The 19175-nt window shown below is 44.1% G+C and overlaps 1 protein-coding gene across 1 annotated transcript in view; it reads left to right on the top strand.

The window, feature by feature from the left end:
* CRLF3 (cytokine receptor like factor 3) overlaps window positions 1-19175 on the top strand; it is a 51928-nt gene that overhangs the window by 20623 nt on the left and 12130 nt on the right. Inside the window, exons 2-6 of the mRNA XM_055257611.2 lie at window positions 957-1164; window positions 7957-8044; window positions 9024-9201; window positions 11682-11904; window positions 13206-13338. Of these exons, the coding sequence (XP_055113586.1) occupies window positions 957-1164; window positions 7957-8044; window positions 9024-9201; window positions 11682-11904; window positions 13206-13338 (830 nt within the window). The remainder of the gene's footprint in view (window positions 1-956; window positions 1165-7956; window positions 8045-9023; window positions 9202-11681; window positions 11905-13205; window positions 13339-19175) is intronic.

The following is a 19175-nucleotide window of genomic DNA, read 5'->3' as shown; positions in this document are numbered from 1 at the left end:
TGGGATTACAGGCCCGCACTACCACGTCCAGCTAATTTTTGTATTTTTAGTAAATACAAGGTTTCACCACATTGGCCAGGCTGGTCTCGAACTCCTGACCTCAAATGATCTGCCCTCCTCGGCCTCCCAAAGTGCTGGGATTACAGACGTGAGGCACTGCACCCGGCCGAAATAACTATTATTATGCTCATTTGACAAATAAGAAAATTGAGGCACAGAATACTTAATTAACTTAACCAAATCGACATAGTTTGTGAATGATGAAACCAAGATTTGGCTTATTCTATCTGACTTGAAGGGCAATTCTGTGTACTTCTGCCTGTTTGTGCAAATGAATCACATTTGGTTTATCAATGAATGGAAGATGTATATATACAATGGAATGCTATTCAACCTTAAAAGAGAAGGAAATTCTGTCATTTGTGACAGCATGGATGAACCTGAAGGACATTACGCTAAGTGAAATAAGCCAGATACAGAAATAAACATACTGCATGATCTCATATGTAGAATCTAAAAAGGTCGAAGTCATAGAAGCAGAAAGTAGAATGGTGCTTGCCAAGGATGGAGTTGGGGATGGGGAGATGTTGGTCAAAGGGTACAAAGTTTTAGTTATTTAATATGCGTAAATTCTAGAGAGCTCAAGTACAGGATAGGGACAATAGTTAATAATAGTGTAATGTATACTTGGAATGTGTTAGGAGAGATCATAAGTGTTCTCACCACACACAAAGGTAACCGTGTAGAGATGGACATGTTAATTAGCTTGACTATAATAACAGTTCACTATGTATATGTGTATCAAAATATCACACCTTAAATATAATTTCAATTAATCTTTTTTTACTAAATTGAAGATGATGGTTATACAGTGCTTTTAGATTAATGTGAATTATACCTTTGGATTAGCCTTTTTTAAAGATTCTGATTTTGAGTATTTTGTTATTTCTTTTTAGATCAAAGAAAGTGCATCACAGACAAGGGATGTTCTCAAACAGCATTTTAATGATTTAAAGGGAACCCTCGGAAAGCTCCTGGATGAGCGATTGGTGACCCTTTTGCAAGAGGTGGACACCATTGAACAGGAGACCATTAAACCACTAGATGACTGCCAGAAGCTCATAGAACACGGAGTCAACACTGCAGAGGACTTAGTCCGAGAAGGTGGGAGACCGGGGAGCCTGTTGCATTAGTGCATTCGTCCATTTTCACACTGCTGATAAAGACATACCCGAAACTGCGCAATTTACAAAAGAAAGAGGTTTAATGAACTTACAGTTCCATGTGGCTGGGGAGGCCTCACAATCATGGCAGAAGGTGAAAGGCACATCTCACATGGCGGCAGACAAGAGAAGAGAATGGGAGCCAAGCAAAAGGGGTTTCCCCTTAAAATACCATTAGATCTCATGAGACTTATTCACTACCAAGAACAGTATGGGAGAAACTGCCCCCATGATTCAATTATCTCCCACCAGGTCCCTCCTGCAACACATGGGAATTGTGGGAGTACAATTCGAGATGAGATTTGGGTGGGGACACAGAGCCAAATTATATCACAGGTTAAATGTGGTTCGTTCAGATTGACATTTTGCTGATTTCTCAGGATAGCAGCAGGCTTCTTGCCAGCTGTGGGGTTCTTAGAATGTTCTTACCTAGAGACAGTTTGTAATATAGGATGACAGATATACAGTTAGGTATCCCATGGCAAGTGCAGTTGAAGTGTTAGTTATAATTAGTTATAAAACAAGAAAGAATAAATGATATGGGGCACATTGAGATGTTTTGATACAGGCATGCGGTGTGTAATAATCACATTGTGGAAAATGGGGTATCCATCCTCTCAAGCATTTATCTTCTGTGTTACAGACATTCAAATTATACTTTTTTTTTTTGACACAGGGGTCTTGCTCTGTTGCCCAGGCTGGAGTGCAGTGGCACTATCAGAGCTTACTGCAGTCTTGACCTCCCTGGCTCAGGTGATCCTCCCACCTCAGCCTCCCAAATAGCTGGGATTACAGGCGCGTCCCACCATGCCTGGCTAATTTTTGTATTTTTAGTAGAGACAGGGTTTCACCATGTTGCCCAGGCTGGTCTCAAATTCCTGGTCTCAAGCAATCTTCCCATCTTGGCCTCCCAAAGTGCTGGGATTACAGGCGAGAGTCACCACAATTACAGTCTCCATTGTTTTATTTAGAAAGTTTAAAAAAATGTGATTGGTGTTTACTCCTATCTTTGCCAATTATTTCCATTGAGTCATGCCCTGCTGCCTTCCTTTCTTCATTCTACCACCTTCCTTCAACAGAGATCTTTGTCAGGCACATAACATAAACAAGGAGGCCAGGTGTGGTGGCTCACACCTGTAATCCCAGCGCTTTGGGAGGCTGAAGCAGGTGGATCACTTGAGGTCGGGAGTTTAAGACCAGCCTGGGCAACAGCCTGTCTCTACAAAAAAAAAAAAAAAAAACTTAGCTGGGCATGGTGGCATGCACCTGGAGTCCCAACTACTTGAGAGGCCAAGGTGAGAGGATCCCTTGAGGCCAGGAGATTGACACTGCAGTGAGCCATGATTGCACCACTGCACTCCAGCCTGGGTGACAGAGTGAGACCCTGTCTCAAAAAATATAAAATAAGAATAAGAATAAAGGCTGGGCGCAGTGGCTCACGCCTGTAATCCCAGCACTTTGGGAGGTCGAGGTGGGCGGATCATCAGGTCACGAGATCAAGACCATCCTGGCCAACATGGTAAAACCCCGTCTCTACTAAAAATACAAAAATAGCTGGGCATCGCAGCGCGTGCCTATAGTCCTAGCTACTCGGGAGGCTGTGGCAGGAGAATTGCTTGAACTGGGGAGGCGGAGGTTGCAGTTAGCTGAGATCGCACCACTGCACTCCAGCCTGGTGACAGAGTGAGACTCCCTCTCAAAAAAAAGGAAAAGAATAAAATAGGTGAGAGTTCTTTCCTTTGGGATTCAGAGCCCAGTGAGAGAGAGATACATGCTAAGGGATCAAGACCTTATTGGAGCATAGAGGAGGAAGTTCTAGTTGTCTGGAATAGTGTAGGATAGCTTTCTGTAGGAAGAGTTCCACCGAGGCTTGAAGCAATTCATCAAGCAGACATAGGAAAAAGAGGAGGTAACAGCATGATTTCAAGCAGAAGTAACATTATCATAAGTGGAGTGAATGGCATATTCAAGGATTAGTTGAAGCATTTTAAGCAGCAGAGTGACATGATCAGATGTGCATTTAAAAAAAAAAAATGACCCTGCCTATTTGGAGACTCCGTTAGAGATTATAAGACTAGAGGGAAAAGAGACTGATTAAAAAGTTATTAGAGGCCGAGCCAGGCTATCACATATAACCCCAACACTTTGGGATGTCAAGACAGGAGGATCACTTGAGGTCAGGAGTTTGAGACTAGCCTGGCCAACATGGTAAAACCCCATCTCTACTAAAAATACAAAATTTAGCCAGACGTGGTGGTGGGCACCTGTAATTCCAGTTACTTGGGAGGCTGAGGCAGGAGAATCGCTTGAACCTGGGAGACGGAGGTTGCAGTCAGCCAAGATCGCAACACTACACTCCAGCCTGGGCAACAGAGCGACACTCCGTCTCAAAATAAAAAAAATTATTAGAAACTGGGCACGGTGGTTCATGCTTGTAATCCTAGCACTTTGGGAGGCTGAGGCGGGTGGATCACTTGAGCCCAGGAGTTCAAGACCAGCCTGGGCAACATAATGAGACCCCATCTCAAAAAAAAAAGTTATTAGAAAGTAATCCAGGTAGGAATGGTAAAGGTGGTGGCTGGTAAAGATGAGGCAGGGCTGATTTTAAGAGATTTTGAGCCAGGCACAATGGCTCACACCTGTAATCCCAGCACTTTGGGAGGCTAGACAGGAGAGGAGGATCATTTGAGACGAGGAGTTCGAGACAAGTCTGGGCAACGTAGTGAGATCCTTGTCTCTAATTTTTTTAAAAAAATTAGCTAGGCGGGCTGAGCGCAGTGGCTCACACCTGTAATCCCAGCACTTTGGGAGGCCGAGGCAGGCAGATCACGAGGTCAGGAGATCGAGACCATCCTGGCTAACACAGTGAAACCCCGTCTCTACTAAAAATACAAAAAATTAGCCAGGCATGGTGGCAGGCGCCTGTAGTCCCAGCTACTCGGGAGGCTGAGGCACGATAATGGCATGAACCTAGGAGGCGGAGCTGCAGTGAGCCGAGATCGTGCCATGGCACTCCAGCCTGGGCAACAGAGCGAGACTCCGTCTCAAAAAAAAAAAAAATGAGCCAGGCATGGTGGCACACACAAGTTGTCCCAACTACTCAGGAGGCTGAGGTGGGAGAGCTTGAGCTATGATTGCACCACTGCACTCCAGCCTGGGCAACAGAGCAAGACCCTGTCTCTTAAAAATAAAAGCAAAAAAACAAGACAGAGTTTTTGGTTGTTTTTTTTTAGAAATAGAATTATGGATGATTTTACTGAGCAGTGACTGTTATCTGTAGATGATTACTTACATATGTGATGGAGGGGAAAGGAAAGGATTTGTGATGACAAAAATCAGCCTACTTTTGGATTCTGAGTAAATAGTGGTGCTGTTTTTGACAAAGGAATTGAAGGAGGAGGCGGGTGCTTAGTACGTAGTTAGGCATTTGGCTTAGGCATGGTGAGTTTGAGGTGCTTGAGGTGGAAATACGGGTATGATTCTTAGGAGAGAGATCATACCAGGAGATGTCAGTGTGGCAGTTAATGGCATATATATCAAATCTGAATCCACTGGAATAAGTACAATCATCAAGGGACACTGTGTCATGTGAGAAGAGCAGATGAAAGAGATTAGAATGCTAAGGGGCACCAACATTTAAAAGTCAATTGAGGGAAAAGGAGCTAAGGAAGGAGACTGAATTCCATCCCTTCTGCAGAATGAGTGCTGGGAGTGGTGTGGGAAAAAAGTGTGGATGATTCACAAGGCTGTCACTCCACCCGGAAGTTAATCTTCTTTTGGTCCCACTTAGAATATAGTATGGGTGTTATCTTGACATTGCTGGTTACATTTTTGTCTTGTCTTCAATGAGAAGTGTTTATTTTTTTTTTTTTGAGACGGAGTCTCGCTCTGTCACCCAGGCTGGAGTGCAGTGGCGCGATCTCGGCTCACTGCAAGCTCCGCCTCCCGGTTCACGCCATTCTCCTGCCTCAGCCTCTCCGAGTAGCTGGGACTACAGGCACCCGCCACCACACCCGGCTAATTTTTTTGTATTTTTAGTAGAGACGGGGTTTCACCGTGGTCTTGATCTCCTGACCTCGTGATCTGCCCGCCTCGGCCTCCCAAAGTGCTGGGATTACAAGCGTGAGCCACCGTGCCCAGCCTGAGAAGTGTTTATTTGCCACTGACCATAACAGTGCTTTTGAGAAAATTCTAGCAGTACCATGAAATGTCTTTCCTTGGTGGCTTTGCATTTGGAAACAAACCCAGAAGCAGTGCACCACAGGCCAGGAGTGTATACTCATCATCCTGAAGACTGATCATTTGTTTTTATTTTAGAAGATAAATCCTGGTCGGGCGTGGTGGCTCATGCCTGTAATCACAACACTTTGGGAGGCCGAGGTGGGCAGATCATCTGAGGTCAGGAGTTCAAGACCAGCCTGGCCAACATAGTGAAACCCTGTCTCTACTAAAAATATAAAAATTAGCTGGGCGTGGTGGTGGGCACCTGTAATACCAGCTACTTGGGAGGCTGAGGCAAGAGGTTGCAGTGAGCTGAGATTGCACCATTGCACTCCAGTCTGGGCAACAAGAGCAAGACTCCATCTCAAAAAAAAAAAAAAAAGATAAATCCTGGCTGGGCATAGTGGCACATTCCTGTAGTCCTAGCTACTTGGGAGGCTGAGGTGGGAGGATCCCCTGAGCCCCGGAGTTTGAGGTTGCAGTGAGCTGTGAGTATACATCACACTCCAGCCTGGGTGACAGAGTGAGACTCTGTCTCAAAAAGAAAAAATCCCTTTGAGGCAGTGTGAGTGTTATAGCATTTGATACTTGAACATTTTTGTATGTCCAAAATTTAATTTAATTAATTAATTTATTTATTTTTGAGATGGCGTCTTGCATTGTTGCCTGGGCTAGAGTGCAGTGGCACGATCTCAGCTTGCTGCAGTCTCTGCCTCGCAGGTTCAAGCGATTTTCCTGCCTCAGCCTCCCGAATAGCTGGGATTATAGGCACCCGCCACCACGCCCAGCTAATTTTTTGTATTTTTAATAGAGACAGAGTTTCACCATGTTGGCCAGGCTGGTCTAGAACTCCTGACCTCGTGATTCGCCCACCTCGGCCTCCCAAAGTGCTGGGATGACAGGCGTGAGCCACTGTGCCTGGCCTATGTTTTTTAATTAAAAAAAAATTATTACACATCTCAGCAGCAGAAGGAAACTTCAGGAATATTTTTAATGTCAAACTCTTTCCTATTCTCCTGAGGGATAGAAACTTACTTACGGAATTTTGAGGATTTTATTTATTTATTTATTTATTTATTGTTGAGACAGAGTCTCACACTGTTGCCCAGGCTGGAGTGCTGTGGCGCGATCTTGGCTCACTGCAACCTCCACCTCTCGGGTTCAAGCGATTCTAGTGCCTCAGCCTCCCTAGTAGCTAGAACTACAGGAGCGTGCCACTATGCCCAGCTACTTTTTGTATTTTTAGTAGAGATGGGGTTTCATCATTTTGGCCAAGCTAGTCTTGAACTCCCAACCCCAGGTGACCCACCAGCCTCAGCCTGCCAAAGTGCTGAGATTATAGGCATGAGCCACAGTACCCGGCCATGTCTCTGTTTTTCTTTTGGTGAAGGAGAAGGTCATATGGTCTCAAAAAACTTGAGTAACTACAGGGCACATTCAGATGGAAAAGAGTTCTGGCAGTGTTCTTCAGGGCTGTGGAAGGACAATAGAAGTTGGTCATTTTCATATCATATGCCTCTATGTAACTTTTTTTTTTGGGTGGGGGGGAACGGAGTCTCGCTCTGTTGCCCAGGCTGGAGTGCAGTAGCGCGATCTCAGCTCACTGCAACCTCAATGTCCTGGATTCAAGCGATTCTCCTGCCTCAGCCTCTCTAGTAGCTGGGACTACAGGCGCCCGCCACCACACCCAACTAATTTTTGTATTTTTAGTAGAGACAGGGTTTCACCATGTTGGCCAGGATGGTCTTTATCTCCTGACCTCGTGATCCACCTGCCTCCGCCTCCCAAAGTGCTGGGATTACAGGCGTGAGCCACTGCGCCCAGCCTGACATTTTCTTTTTATTGTTCCGTTGAATAATTTGTAATCTGATATATGATACTCTTTTAGGAAAGCACAGATGCATCATTTGGCTTTTCAAGCCCTATGCCCAGCCTGGGCAACATAGTGAGACCCCGTCTCTACCAAAAAAAAAAAATAGCTGGGCATGGTGGCGTGCACGTGTGGTCACAGCTACTTGGGAGGCTGAGATGGGAGGATTGCTTGAACCTGGAAGTTCGAGGCTGCAGTGAGTTATGATCCTACCACTGCGCTCCAGCGTGAGCGACAGAACGAGACCCAGTCTCAAAAAAAAAAAGCACCCTATCCCCTATTGCTCCTCTCAGGACAATATTTTGTACTGGCTCGTATTGAAGTTCATAATGATTCTGTAGGAGAGATGGAAAGAAGTCTCTGGGCTTTCTGCTTTGCCTAAAATTGGTTGATTTCCTTGTATAGAGTAGATAGATTTTTCATCTCTGGCAAAATGTTGCCACTGTATATCCCTTTTCCTCTTGGATTTGATCTTAGAGTCACTTCTAAAATAGTTTCTACTTTAACTTTTTGGGAATTTGACTGTGGCATCACTTAAGAACTATTTGCAAGAGCACTAGAGACCCACCCAGACATGAGTTGTGTTGATTACTTTATATGTGACCATTTTCACTGTTCTAGTTCTCTTATTCTTGATTGTAGGTGAGATCGCCATGCTTGGTGGTGTGGGAGAAGAGAATGAGAAACTGTGGAGCTTTACCAAAAAGGCCTCGCACATTCAGTTGGACAGGTAAAAGAGTTTGTGCCTTTTGGACTTACTTTTAAGCATTTAAACTCTGCTTTTTTCCTCCCTCTGTTCAATATTCTGATTAAGGGAGATAGAGAATATATATTTCAAGGTTTTCAGGCCGGGCGTGGTGGTTTACACCTGTAATCCCAGCACGTTGGGAGGCCAAGGCGGGCAGATCGCTTGAGGCCAGGAGTTTGAGACCAGCCTAGCCAACATGTTGAAACCCTGTGTCTACTAAAAATATAAAACTTAGGCGGGCATGGTGGGGCATGCCTGTAATCCAGCTACTTGGGGAGGCTGAGACAGGAGAATTGCCTGAACCCTGGAGACAGATGTTGCAGTGAGCCAAGTTTGCACCACTACACTCCAGCCTGGGCAACAGAGCAAGACTCCATCTCAAAATAAATATAAAATAAAATAAAAAATTATCCGGGCATGGTGGCGTGTGCCTCTAGTCCCAGCTACTCGAGAGGCTGAGGCAAGAGAGTCGCTTGAATTGGGGAGGTGGAGGTTGCAGTGAGCTGAGATCGTGCCACAGCACTCCAGCCTAGGGGACAGAGTGAGACTCTGTCTGAAAAAAAAAAAAAAAAAGCGTTTCACTGCCCACTACCACTGTTACTAATGAAATAGTTGTGATTATAATCCTTGGTATAGTATTACTACACATTTTTTCAATCCAGTATATAAAAGAATTGTTAAATTTTAGAAATTCTCAATGTATTGTTGAAACGGAGTCATATTCCAGTAAACCAGATCTTTTGGCATAAACTGGACAGTTATGATCCTACCAATTTTCTGTCTTACTTATATTTATTTGAAAAGAGAATCTTTGTGTAACATCTTGCAAATCCCCTACTGCCATGAGAATTACTTACTGGGGACTTCAAGATCTTTCAAGCATGTGACTGCTCTAAAATATTTCTTGTATTTTTTAACTCTCAGTTAGAGGTGTCATAACACATGAGCTTTGTTTCCTCAGCTTACCAGAAGTACCTTTACTGGTTGATGTGCCTTGTTTATCTGCTCAGTTGGATGACTCAATTCTTAACATAGTGAAAGACCACATTTTTAAGCATGGAACAGTAGCATCTCGCCCACCAGTACAGATAGAAGAACTAATAGAGAAACCTGGAGGCATCATTGTTCGATGGTGTAAGGTATGTAATTCAGAATTCTAGAAATGACTTCCACATTATGGGTTTGAGATTTGGGGGCCTTTCAGATTTTTTCGTTGACTACTTTTAAATACATTCTTTTCTTCTCAAACAAAAATCTCTTTTACTTTACAGTTAAAATGAAGTCACATGGAACACTGAGGTAGCTCTTCCAGTTTTATTTTTATTTTATTTATTTATTTTTTGAGATAGAGTTTTGCTCTTTCGCCTAGGCCGGAGTGAAGTGGCGTGATCTCGGCTTACTGCAACCTGCATGCCCTCCCCCGCCTGCCGCTTCTTCCGGGTTCAAGCCATTCTCCTGCTTCAGCCTCCTGAGTAGCTGGGATTATAGGCACCTGCCATCACACCTGGCTACTTTTTGTATTTTTTGTAGAGACGAGGTTTCACCATGTTGGCCAGGCTGTTCTTGAACTCCTGACCTCAGGTGACCCACTCGCCTCGGCCACCCAAAGTGCTGGGATTATAGGTGTGAGCCACTGTGCCTGGCCTTTTTTTTTTGAAATGAAGCCTTGCTCTGTCGCCCAGGCTGGAGTGTAGCGATGCAACCTCCAACCTCAGGTGATCTGCCCACTTTGGCCTCCCAAAGTGCTGGGATTACAGGTGTGAGCCACTCCGCCTGGCTGACATTTTCTTTTTTTGAGACGGAGTTTCATTCTTGTTGCTCAGGCTGGAGTGCAATGGCACGATCTTGGCTCACCACAACCTCTGTCTCCCGGGTTCAAGCAATCCTCCTGCCTCAGCCTCCCAAGTAGCTGGGATTAAGGCATGCACCACCACGCCTGGCTAAGTTTGTATTTTTAGTATTTTTGTATTTTTAGTAGAGGTGGAGTTTCTCCATGTTGGTCAGGTTGGTCTCAAACTCCCGACCTCAGGTGATCTGCCCACCTCGGCCTCCCAAAGTGCTGGGATTACAGGTGTGAGCCACTGTGCCCAGCTGAGATTTTCTTAAAAGGAAAATTTTGTTTTCTTTTTTTGTAAACATGCTGTTGTTATTTCCTAACAGGACTGTCATTCCATTTTTATTATTTTTCCTATCAGTGGACCTAGTTATTTCCAGTTTTTTGCTATAAGTATTTTTACTTGTGTTTCTTTATGGACATATGTGAAGTTTGTAAAATATTAATATTTACCTAGCTGTAAAATTATGAAGTCTTCTTAGAGTATTGGATCCATACGCTGATAGGTAATAACAAACTTTCCACAGGATGATTGTATCAATTTAGCCTTCCAAGCAGTATATGAGTTTCTGTTATTCCATATGTTGACCAATAATTGGCACTGTGAGACCTTATATTTTTGCCTAAATGTACCTTGTGGTTTTATTTTATTTATTTGTTTGTTTGTTTTTGAGACAGGGTCTCACTCTGTCACCCAGGCTGGAGTACAGTGGCACAATATGTCTCACTCCAGTCTCAACCTCCCGGGCTCAAGTGATCCTCCCGCCTCAGCCCCCAAGTAACTGGGACTTCAGGCATGTGCTTCCACAGCCAGCTAAGTTTTGTAATTTTTTGTAGAGATGGGGTTTTGCCATGTTGCCTGGGCTGGCCTCAAATTCCTGGGCTCAAGTGCTCCACCCTCCTCGGCCTCCCAAAGTGTTAGGATTATAGGCATAAGCCTTCATGTCTGGCCTTGTTGTGGTTTTAGATTGTATTTGCCATATTATAAATTAGGTTGAATATTTATAATATATATTTTTGGCTATTTATATTTCTTCTCCTGTAGAATGCTTTTTTATGTCTTTTACCCATTTTTCTATTGGGTGGCTAATTAACATACAGAATATATGTAGGACCCCTAAAAATTAATGGGGGTTCTGTATACTGTATGTTAATTATCTCTTGGTTATTATGAATGACGTATGGTTGTGGGAAACTTATTGAATCTTGAATGTTTTACCTTTGGCATTGATTAAAAAACATGCCATTTCTTCAAAGGAGGCAGACTTTTTTATATCAGACTGGGAAATATAGAACACATGGTTCAGTAAAGAAAAGAAGGGAGCCCAGGCGCAGTGTCTCACGCCTATAGTCCTAGCACTTTGAGAGGCTGAGACGGGAAGATTGCTTGAGCTCAGGAGTTAAAGATCTGAGATACGGTGAAACCCTGTCTCTATAAAAAATACAAAAAATTAGCCGGACATGGTGGTGTGCCCCTGAAATCCCAGCTACTTGGGGGGTGGAAGGAAGAAGATGGCTTGAACCCAGGATGTGGAGGCTGCAATAAGCCGAGATCACGCCACTGCACTCCAGCCTGGGTGACAAAGTGAGACCCTGTCTCAAAAAAAAAAAGAAGAGAGATAATGATGTGATGGCATATTTTCTATGGCCTTCCCAAGAATACCCCATATTCAGCATGTGGGCCTGTCTGCTTGGTCCAAAATGGCTCTGTTCAAAGTTTTTAAGCAGTGATGCTGAGAGAAGTCATTTTCTGTTTTTTACCTAACATAAAGCTTTTCTCCCTAGGTGGATGATGACTTTACAGCCCAAGATTACAGGCTCCAGTTTCGTAAATGTACTTCAAATCATTTTGAGGATGTATATGTAGGTTCTGAAACTGAATTCATAGTATTGCACATAGACCCCAACGTTGATTACCAGTTCAGAGTCTGCGCCCGAGGAGATGGCCGACAGGAGTGGAGTCCTTGGAGTGTCCCCCAGATAGGTCATTCCACATTGGTGCCTCATGGTATGCTGCTAACCTTTTCTCTCCTGAAGCCTAACTATATATTAGAATACCTGTATTCTGTGCTAAGGGCAGCACACTGACAACCAGCTATTCTAAGCATAGATGCTGAATTGATAAGAACAACATGCACCATGTCTTTTACTCAGATTACCTCATGTGATTTTTGTTTTCATCAGTTCTTATCTTCAGAGTCCAAAAAAAATGCTGGACAAGATTTTTAGCCTCACTGAAAACCAAAGATTGAAAATATTATGTAGGACACTGATACTCCTTTTTCTTCTTCTTTTTTTTATATTTTAATGTTATTTAGTTAGTTTTTTTGAGACAAGGTCTCACTCTCTCACCCAGGCTGGTGTGTGGTGGTGCAATCATGCAGCCTGACCTCTAGATCCTTCTGCCTCAGCCTCCCAAGTAGCTGGGACCGCCTGCATGCACATCACACCTGGCTAATTTTTTATTTTTTTGTAGAGACTGGGTCTTGCTATGTTGCCCAGGCTGGTCGCAAATTCCTGGGCTCAAGCAATCCTCTTGCCTTGACCTCCCAAAGTCCTGGGATTATAGGCGTGAGCCACTGTGCCCAGCTGATGCTGATTTTCCAAACCCTCAAAAAATACTTGGAGAGAGACATTTTCTTAAAAGTCTTATGATTTGAGGGCCGGGCATGGTGGCTGACACCTGTAATCCCAGCACTTTGGGAGGCCAAGGCAGGCGGATCACGAGTTCAGGAGATCAAGACCATCCTGGCTAACACGGTGAAACCCTGTCTGTACTACAAATACCAAAAATTAGCCAGGCATGGGGCACCTGTAATCCCAGCTACTTGGGAGGCTCAAGCAGGAGAATGGCTGAACTTGGGAGGCGGAGCTTGCAGTGAACCGAGATCACACCACTGCACTCCAGCCTGGGCAACAGAGCGAGACTCTGTCTCAAAAAAAAAAAAAAAAAAGTCTTATGATTTGAAATTGATCTCTCTCCTGCATTCTTTTTTAGAAGATGTAGACTCATTTATTAATTAGATTTTTATCAGGTTGGAATAAGTTCAAGCAATTATGCTTGTACCATGATTTTATTAGATAAGAGATAACACTTGTTTATTATGTCAAAATTATGCAGGAATATACTAAAATCTTTTTTGTAATTTGTGGGACTGACCATGATACCCTGTTAATGGAATCTTTTATTTTATTGAACTTGACCATGGCCCCAGTAGTCTCCCATTTCCACATTTTATTTAACGTGTCTGTATTGAAGATATCCCTCAAGAGATTCTAACAGTTTTCAATATCTTTGCTTTGAAAAAGAGTGGACAGCTGGTTTTGAGGGGTACAGTCTGAGCAGTCGAAGAAATATAGCACTCCGGAACGATTCTGAATCATCGGGTGTTCTCTACTCCAGAGCTCCGACTTATTTCTGTGGGCAGACATTAACATTCAGGCAAGTAGATATTAAAACATCTCACCTGCCTCAGGAAGCAGAGTGAAGTGCATAGAACATACATGAGCTTTGAATTCAAAACATCCTGAGTTTATTCCGTCATTTATAGGCAGTGTTACTGTGGGAAGGCTTCTTTATTTCCTGTAGCTGTAGTTTTCTCATCTGTATTCGTAGGGTTATTACGTAGATTAACTGGGAAATGTATATAAAATGCTTGTTATTTAATATGTTTATATCTCTTTTCCTCTTGGTAAGTAGAGGTAAATAGAATATCTCTCAAAAGTCAATCTTAGGCTGGGCACAGTGGCTCACGCCTGTAATCTCAGCACTTTGGGAGGCTGAGGCAGGTGGATTGCCTGAGGTCGGGAGTTCAAGACCAGCCTGACCAACATGGAGAAACCCCATCTCTACTAAAAATACAAAATCAGCCGGGCGTGGTGGCACATATGCCTGTAATCCCAGCTACTTGGGAGGCTGAGGCAGGAGAACTGCTTGAACCCAGGAGGTGGAGGTTGCAGTGAGCTGAGATCATGCCATTGCACTCCAGCCTGGGCAACAAGAGCGAAACTCTGTCTCAAACACACACACACACACACGCACACACATATATACACACATACAAAATTAAAAAGTAAATCTTAAAAATTTAGAGGCCTGGCCAGGCACGGTGGCTCACACTTGTAATCCCAGCACTTTGGGAGGCTGAGTCGGGCGGATCACCAGGTCAGGAGATCAAGAACATCCTGGCTAACACGGTGAAACCCCATCTCTACTATAAATAGAAAAAATTAGCTGGACATGGTGGTGGGTGTCCGTGGTCCCAGCTACTCGGGAGGCTGAGGCAGGAGAATGGTGTGAACCCGGGAGGCAGAGCTTGCAGTGAGCCGAGATCACACCATTGCACTCCAGCCTGGGCGACACAGCGAGACTCTGTTTCAAAAAAAAAAAAATTTTAGAGGCCAAGAGACTGGACGCAGTGGCTCACGCTTGTAATCCCAGCACTTTGGGAGGCCAAGGTGGATGGATCACTTGTGGTCAGGAGTTCGAGACCAGCCTGGTCAACATGGTGAAACCCCATCTTTACTAAAAATACAAATATTAGGCCAGGCGCAATGGCTCCCGCCTGTAATCCCAGCACTTTGGGAAGCTGAGGTGGGTGGATCACGAGGTTAGGAGATCAAGACCATCCTGGCCAACATGGTGAAACCCCATCTCTACTAAAAATACAAAAATTAGCTGGATGTGGCAGCGCACACCTGTAATCCCAGCAACTAGGGAGGGTGAGGCAGGAGAATCACTTGAACCCGGGAGGCAAACGTTGCAGTGAGCCATTGCACTTTAGCCTGGCAACAGGGCGAGACTCTGTCTCAAAAAAAAAAAAAAAATTAGCTGGGTATGGTGGCACACACCTATAATCCCAGCCACTCAGGAGGCTGAGGCATGAAAATTGCTTGAACCTGGGAGGCGGAGGTTACAGTGAGCTGAGATCGCACCACTGTACTCCAGCCTGGGTGACTGAGCGAGACTCCGTCTCAAAAAAAAGAAAAAAGCATGGGCTGGGCGCAGTGGCTCATGCATATTATCCCAGCACTTTGGGAGGGTGAGGTGGGCAGATCACGAGGTCAGGAGATCGAGACCATCCTGGCCAATATAGTGAAACCTCGTCTCTACTAAAAATACTAAAAATTAGCTGGGTGTGGTGGGGTGCGCCTGTAGTCCCAGCTACTTGGGAGGCTGAAGCAGGAGAATCACTGGAAGCCTGGAGGTGGAGGTTGCAGTGAGCAGAGATCGCGCCACTGCACTCCAGCCCGGGAGACAGTGCGAGATTCCGTCTCAAAAAAAAAAAGCAAAAAAATTTACCGGCCAAGAATTTGTTTTGTCGTTTGTGAATCATTAACAGCAAGTCTTTGTAAGAGACAACACTGTAAACATATTATGTATATGCTACTCTCTAAAGTAAAACTGAAAGCAAGCCTCCCCTACCACTAATTAATGTTGTTTCTCTACCCATTTCTTTTTTCTTGTTTTCATGTTATCTGAGATGTATTCTTTATAGTCATGTTTCTGAATAGCTCTTCGTAGAAACTAAAGACCAGTTTTGACTTAGAGAAGTAAAGTTTGCATGATTTTCACCATACTCACCTTAGTGTAACAAGCTCTCCTCTAAGTTTTAAGTCTTGAGATGGGATTTTATTGTGAATGCTTGACCCAAGTTCCTGTTGTTCTCAGGCCCTTATTATTTAAGGCATGGAGAATATCTGAATATTTTATCTAAGCCAGTGTTGCTGTATTCCTTTCCAGCTAAGTAATTTGAATTGTCAGCAGTTGTCAGATTATACTAGTTTATGTTTTGTCTAATTTTTGACACCTCTTCTCACCTCTTAATGAAGAAAGAATGACTCAGTAAACAGAAAAATACCAACAAAGAGAGAGAGAGAGAGGAAAAAAAAAAAAAAGACCAATACCTAAAATCTATTTAATTATTCCCCAGGTAATCATGAGTTTTCTGTACTTACATACCCCTTCTCTGCTTATGTCCCTTGTTTACAGAAACACTTCGGTTAGTGACTCTCCTGAGAACAAGGTATTTCTGTGCAATGACAGAGCTTCCTAACTTGATAAATTCAGGCCAGATATCTCAGACTGCAATAATGATGATAATAATAATAATTGCAGTGAATATTTAAACAGTATTTACTATGTGCCATGTACTGTCTTAAGTATTTTATTTGTATCAACTCATTTGATTTTCATAGTAACCCAGTGAGATAGATGTTATTTATTTTAGGGATGAGGAAACTGAGGCATAGAGAAGTTATTTACCCAGTGTCACACAGCTAGTAAATGCCAAAACTAGGGTTTAAATCCAGGCAGTTCGACTCCAGACTGGTCTGTATTGCTTCTTTTTCATCTTTTTCATGGGAGAGTTGACACAATTCTAGTTAGTATTGAAGTCTACAGTTTCTCTATTACTGTGTCCTCAGCTCTTTAACTTTTACCTCTTAGGACCTTTTACCACTTGATCTGATGCTCTCCTGCTTTTTAAATTCTTCCTCCTTGGACACAGGGTAATGTCTGATAGATTGCATAGTTAGGTTTATTTCTTAGATCATTCAGTAAATATTTATTAAGACATTGGAAATTATACAAATTGATTTAAATTCACCTCTGCTGACTGTGATGTGAAAGACACATTAGGTCTCAATAAACTGTTGAGTCTGTCTGGCCTCTCCTAAAGATGCATCACAAGGCCCCACTTGGCAGGGTGATTAACTGAAGTTCAGTTAAACTCAATATAATCGTAGCCAGCCTTTTGCATTTTTGTCATTTTTTTCTTTGTGGAATGAAATGTTTTCTCCCCTTGTTTAAAGGAATTTCAGGCATCAGCAGTGAAGCCAGAGATGTGAATGCAAGGGGGACTCCATGCATAAGGGCATAAGGGAGGAGCAAGTGGGCCTACTTGAATCAAGAGAAACAATATTTAGTTTTTTGAGGGTACTTAAGGGCCTAGTAGTTAGAAGGGAGACTATACTCTTGAAGGCACTACTTTAGCCGGGCGCGGTGGCTCACGCCTGTAATCCCAGCACTTTGGGAGGCTGAGGTGGGCAGATCACGAGGTCAGGAGTTCGAGACCAGCCTGGCCAATATGGCGAAACCCCATCTCTACTATAAATACAAAAATTAGCCGGGCGTGGTGGTGCGTGCCTGTAGTCCCAGCTACTCAGGAGGCTGAGGCAGGAGAATCGCTTGAACCCAGGAGGCGGAGGTTGCAGTGAGCCAAGATCGCACCACTGTACTCTAGTCGGGGCAACAGAGTGAGATGCTGTCTCAAAAAAAAAAAAAAAGAAGGCACTACTTTGTTATTTATCCCAGTCAGTCCCTGCTGAAGCTTCTGGAAGGCTTGGAGCTGCTGAAGCCAGAGAAACCTCTGATACTGGCTGGATTGTAACAGTCTCCAGACCCACTCTCATTAGATGCCCAGGTCTGCTAGCAACCCCCTCCTTCCAGGTCTCCCTCACTTCCTATGTGAACATTCCTGCTCTTTCCTTGCTTCTAAGATTTTCTGATTTTTTTTAAAGGTTTATTTTCTTTCTTTCTTTCTTTCTTTTTTTTTTTTTTTGAGACAAAGTCTCCTTCTGTTGCCCAGGCTGGAATGCAATGGCACAATCTTGGCTCACTGCAACCTCCACCTCTCAGGTTCAAGCGACCCTCTCACCTCAGCCTCTTGAGTAGCTGGGACTACAGGCGCCTGCTACCGCGCCCGGCTAACTTATTGTATTTTTAGTAGAGACGGGGTTTCACCGTGTTAGCCAGGATGGTCTCAATCTCCTGACTTCGTGATCCACCCACCTTGGCCTCCCAAAGTGCTGGGATTACAGGCGTGAGCCATTGCGCCCGGCCTATTTTCTTTCTCATTCCCCTCCCCAGCTCTCCCCCTCTTTTTGTTTAAGACAAGGTCTCGCTCTGTCGCCCAGGTTGAAGTGCAGTGGCATGATCTCAGCTCACTGCAACCTCCACCTCACAGGTTCAAGTGACCCTCTCACCTCAGCCTCCTGAGTAGCTAGGATTACAGGAGCCACTATCACACCCAGCTAATTTTTGTAATTTTTGTAGATATGGGGTTTCACCATGTTGCCTAGGGTGGTCTCAAACACCTGAGCTCAAGTGATCTGCTCACCACGGCTTCCCAAAGTGGCTGGGATTACAGGCGGGAGCCACCGCACCTGGTCCTGATATATGTTTGTTTGTTTGTTTTTTTGGAAGACGGACTCTCACTGTAACTCCCAGGCTGGAGTGCAGTGGCACAATCTTGGCTCACTGCAACTTCCACCTCTTGGGTTCAAGCGATTCTCCTGCTTCAGCCTCCCAAGTAGCTGGGATTACAGGTGTGTGCCACCATGCCCAGCTAATTTTTTTTTTTTTTTTTTTAGTAGAGACGGGGGTTTCACCATATTGGCCAGGCTGACCTCAAGTAATCTGCCCACCTCGGCCTCCCAAAGTGCTGGGATTGCAAGTGTGAGGCACTGCGCCCAGCCAATCTTATTTTTTAACCATATTTTTACTTTCTCTTTACCACTGCTTTTCTCTAAAAAAGAGAGAAAGCCTACAAAAATTAGCTGGGTGTGGTGGTGTGCGCCTGTAATCCCAGCTATTCAGGAGACTGAGGCAGGAGAATTGACTGAACCTGAGAGGTGGAGGTTGCAGTGAGCAGAGATCGCACCACTGCACCTTAGCCTGGGTGACGGTGCAGGACTTCATCTCGAAAAAAAAAAAAAGAGAGAGAGAGAAAGCCTGTCGTTACAAGTGGCATGCGCCTGTAGTCCTAGCCACTTGGGAGGCTGAGGTGGAAGGATCGCTTGACCCAGGAGGCAGAGGCTGCAGTGAGCCAAGATTGTGCCACTGCATTCCAGCCTGGGTGACAGTGATGCTCTGTCTCTAAAAAAGAAGGAAGGTGCTTTAGGTGCTAACAGGCTTCTTTAATCCTAATACTCTAGGAGGTAGGCTGTTACTGTCTTTCTTTTACAGATGAAAAAATGAAAGCAGAGAGACTAAGTGGCTTGTCAGGATTCAGATCCTGGCAGTCTAACTCCAAAGTCTGTGCTCTTAACCACTGTGTTACCTACCTCTCACTAACAATGTTAGGTGGGAAATCAAAGGAAGAATAAGGCTATTCTTCATTAACTTTTTCCTTCAACAGATATTAAAAAGTTGATGTTCCAGTTACCTATTGTTGTGTAAGTACTTCGTAACTTAGTGGCTTAGAAGAACTATAGGCATTTATTTTGCTCAGGAAACTGCAGTTTGGGCAGAACTTGGTGAAGGCACCTCATCTCTGT

This window comes from Symphalangus syndactylus, chromosome 20 (genome assembly GCF_028878055.3).
Source record: "Symphalangus syndactylus isolate Jambi chromosome 20, NHGRI_mSymSyn1-v2.1_pri, whole genome shotgun sequence".
NCBI lineage: Eukaryota > Metazoa > Chordata > Mammalia > Primates > Hylobatidae > Symphalangus > Symphalangus syndactylus.
The sequence above is the reverse complement of the archived record's forward strand: the minus strand, read 5'-3'. Positions and strand labels throughout refer to the sequence as shown.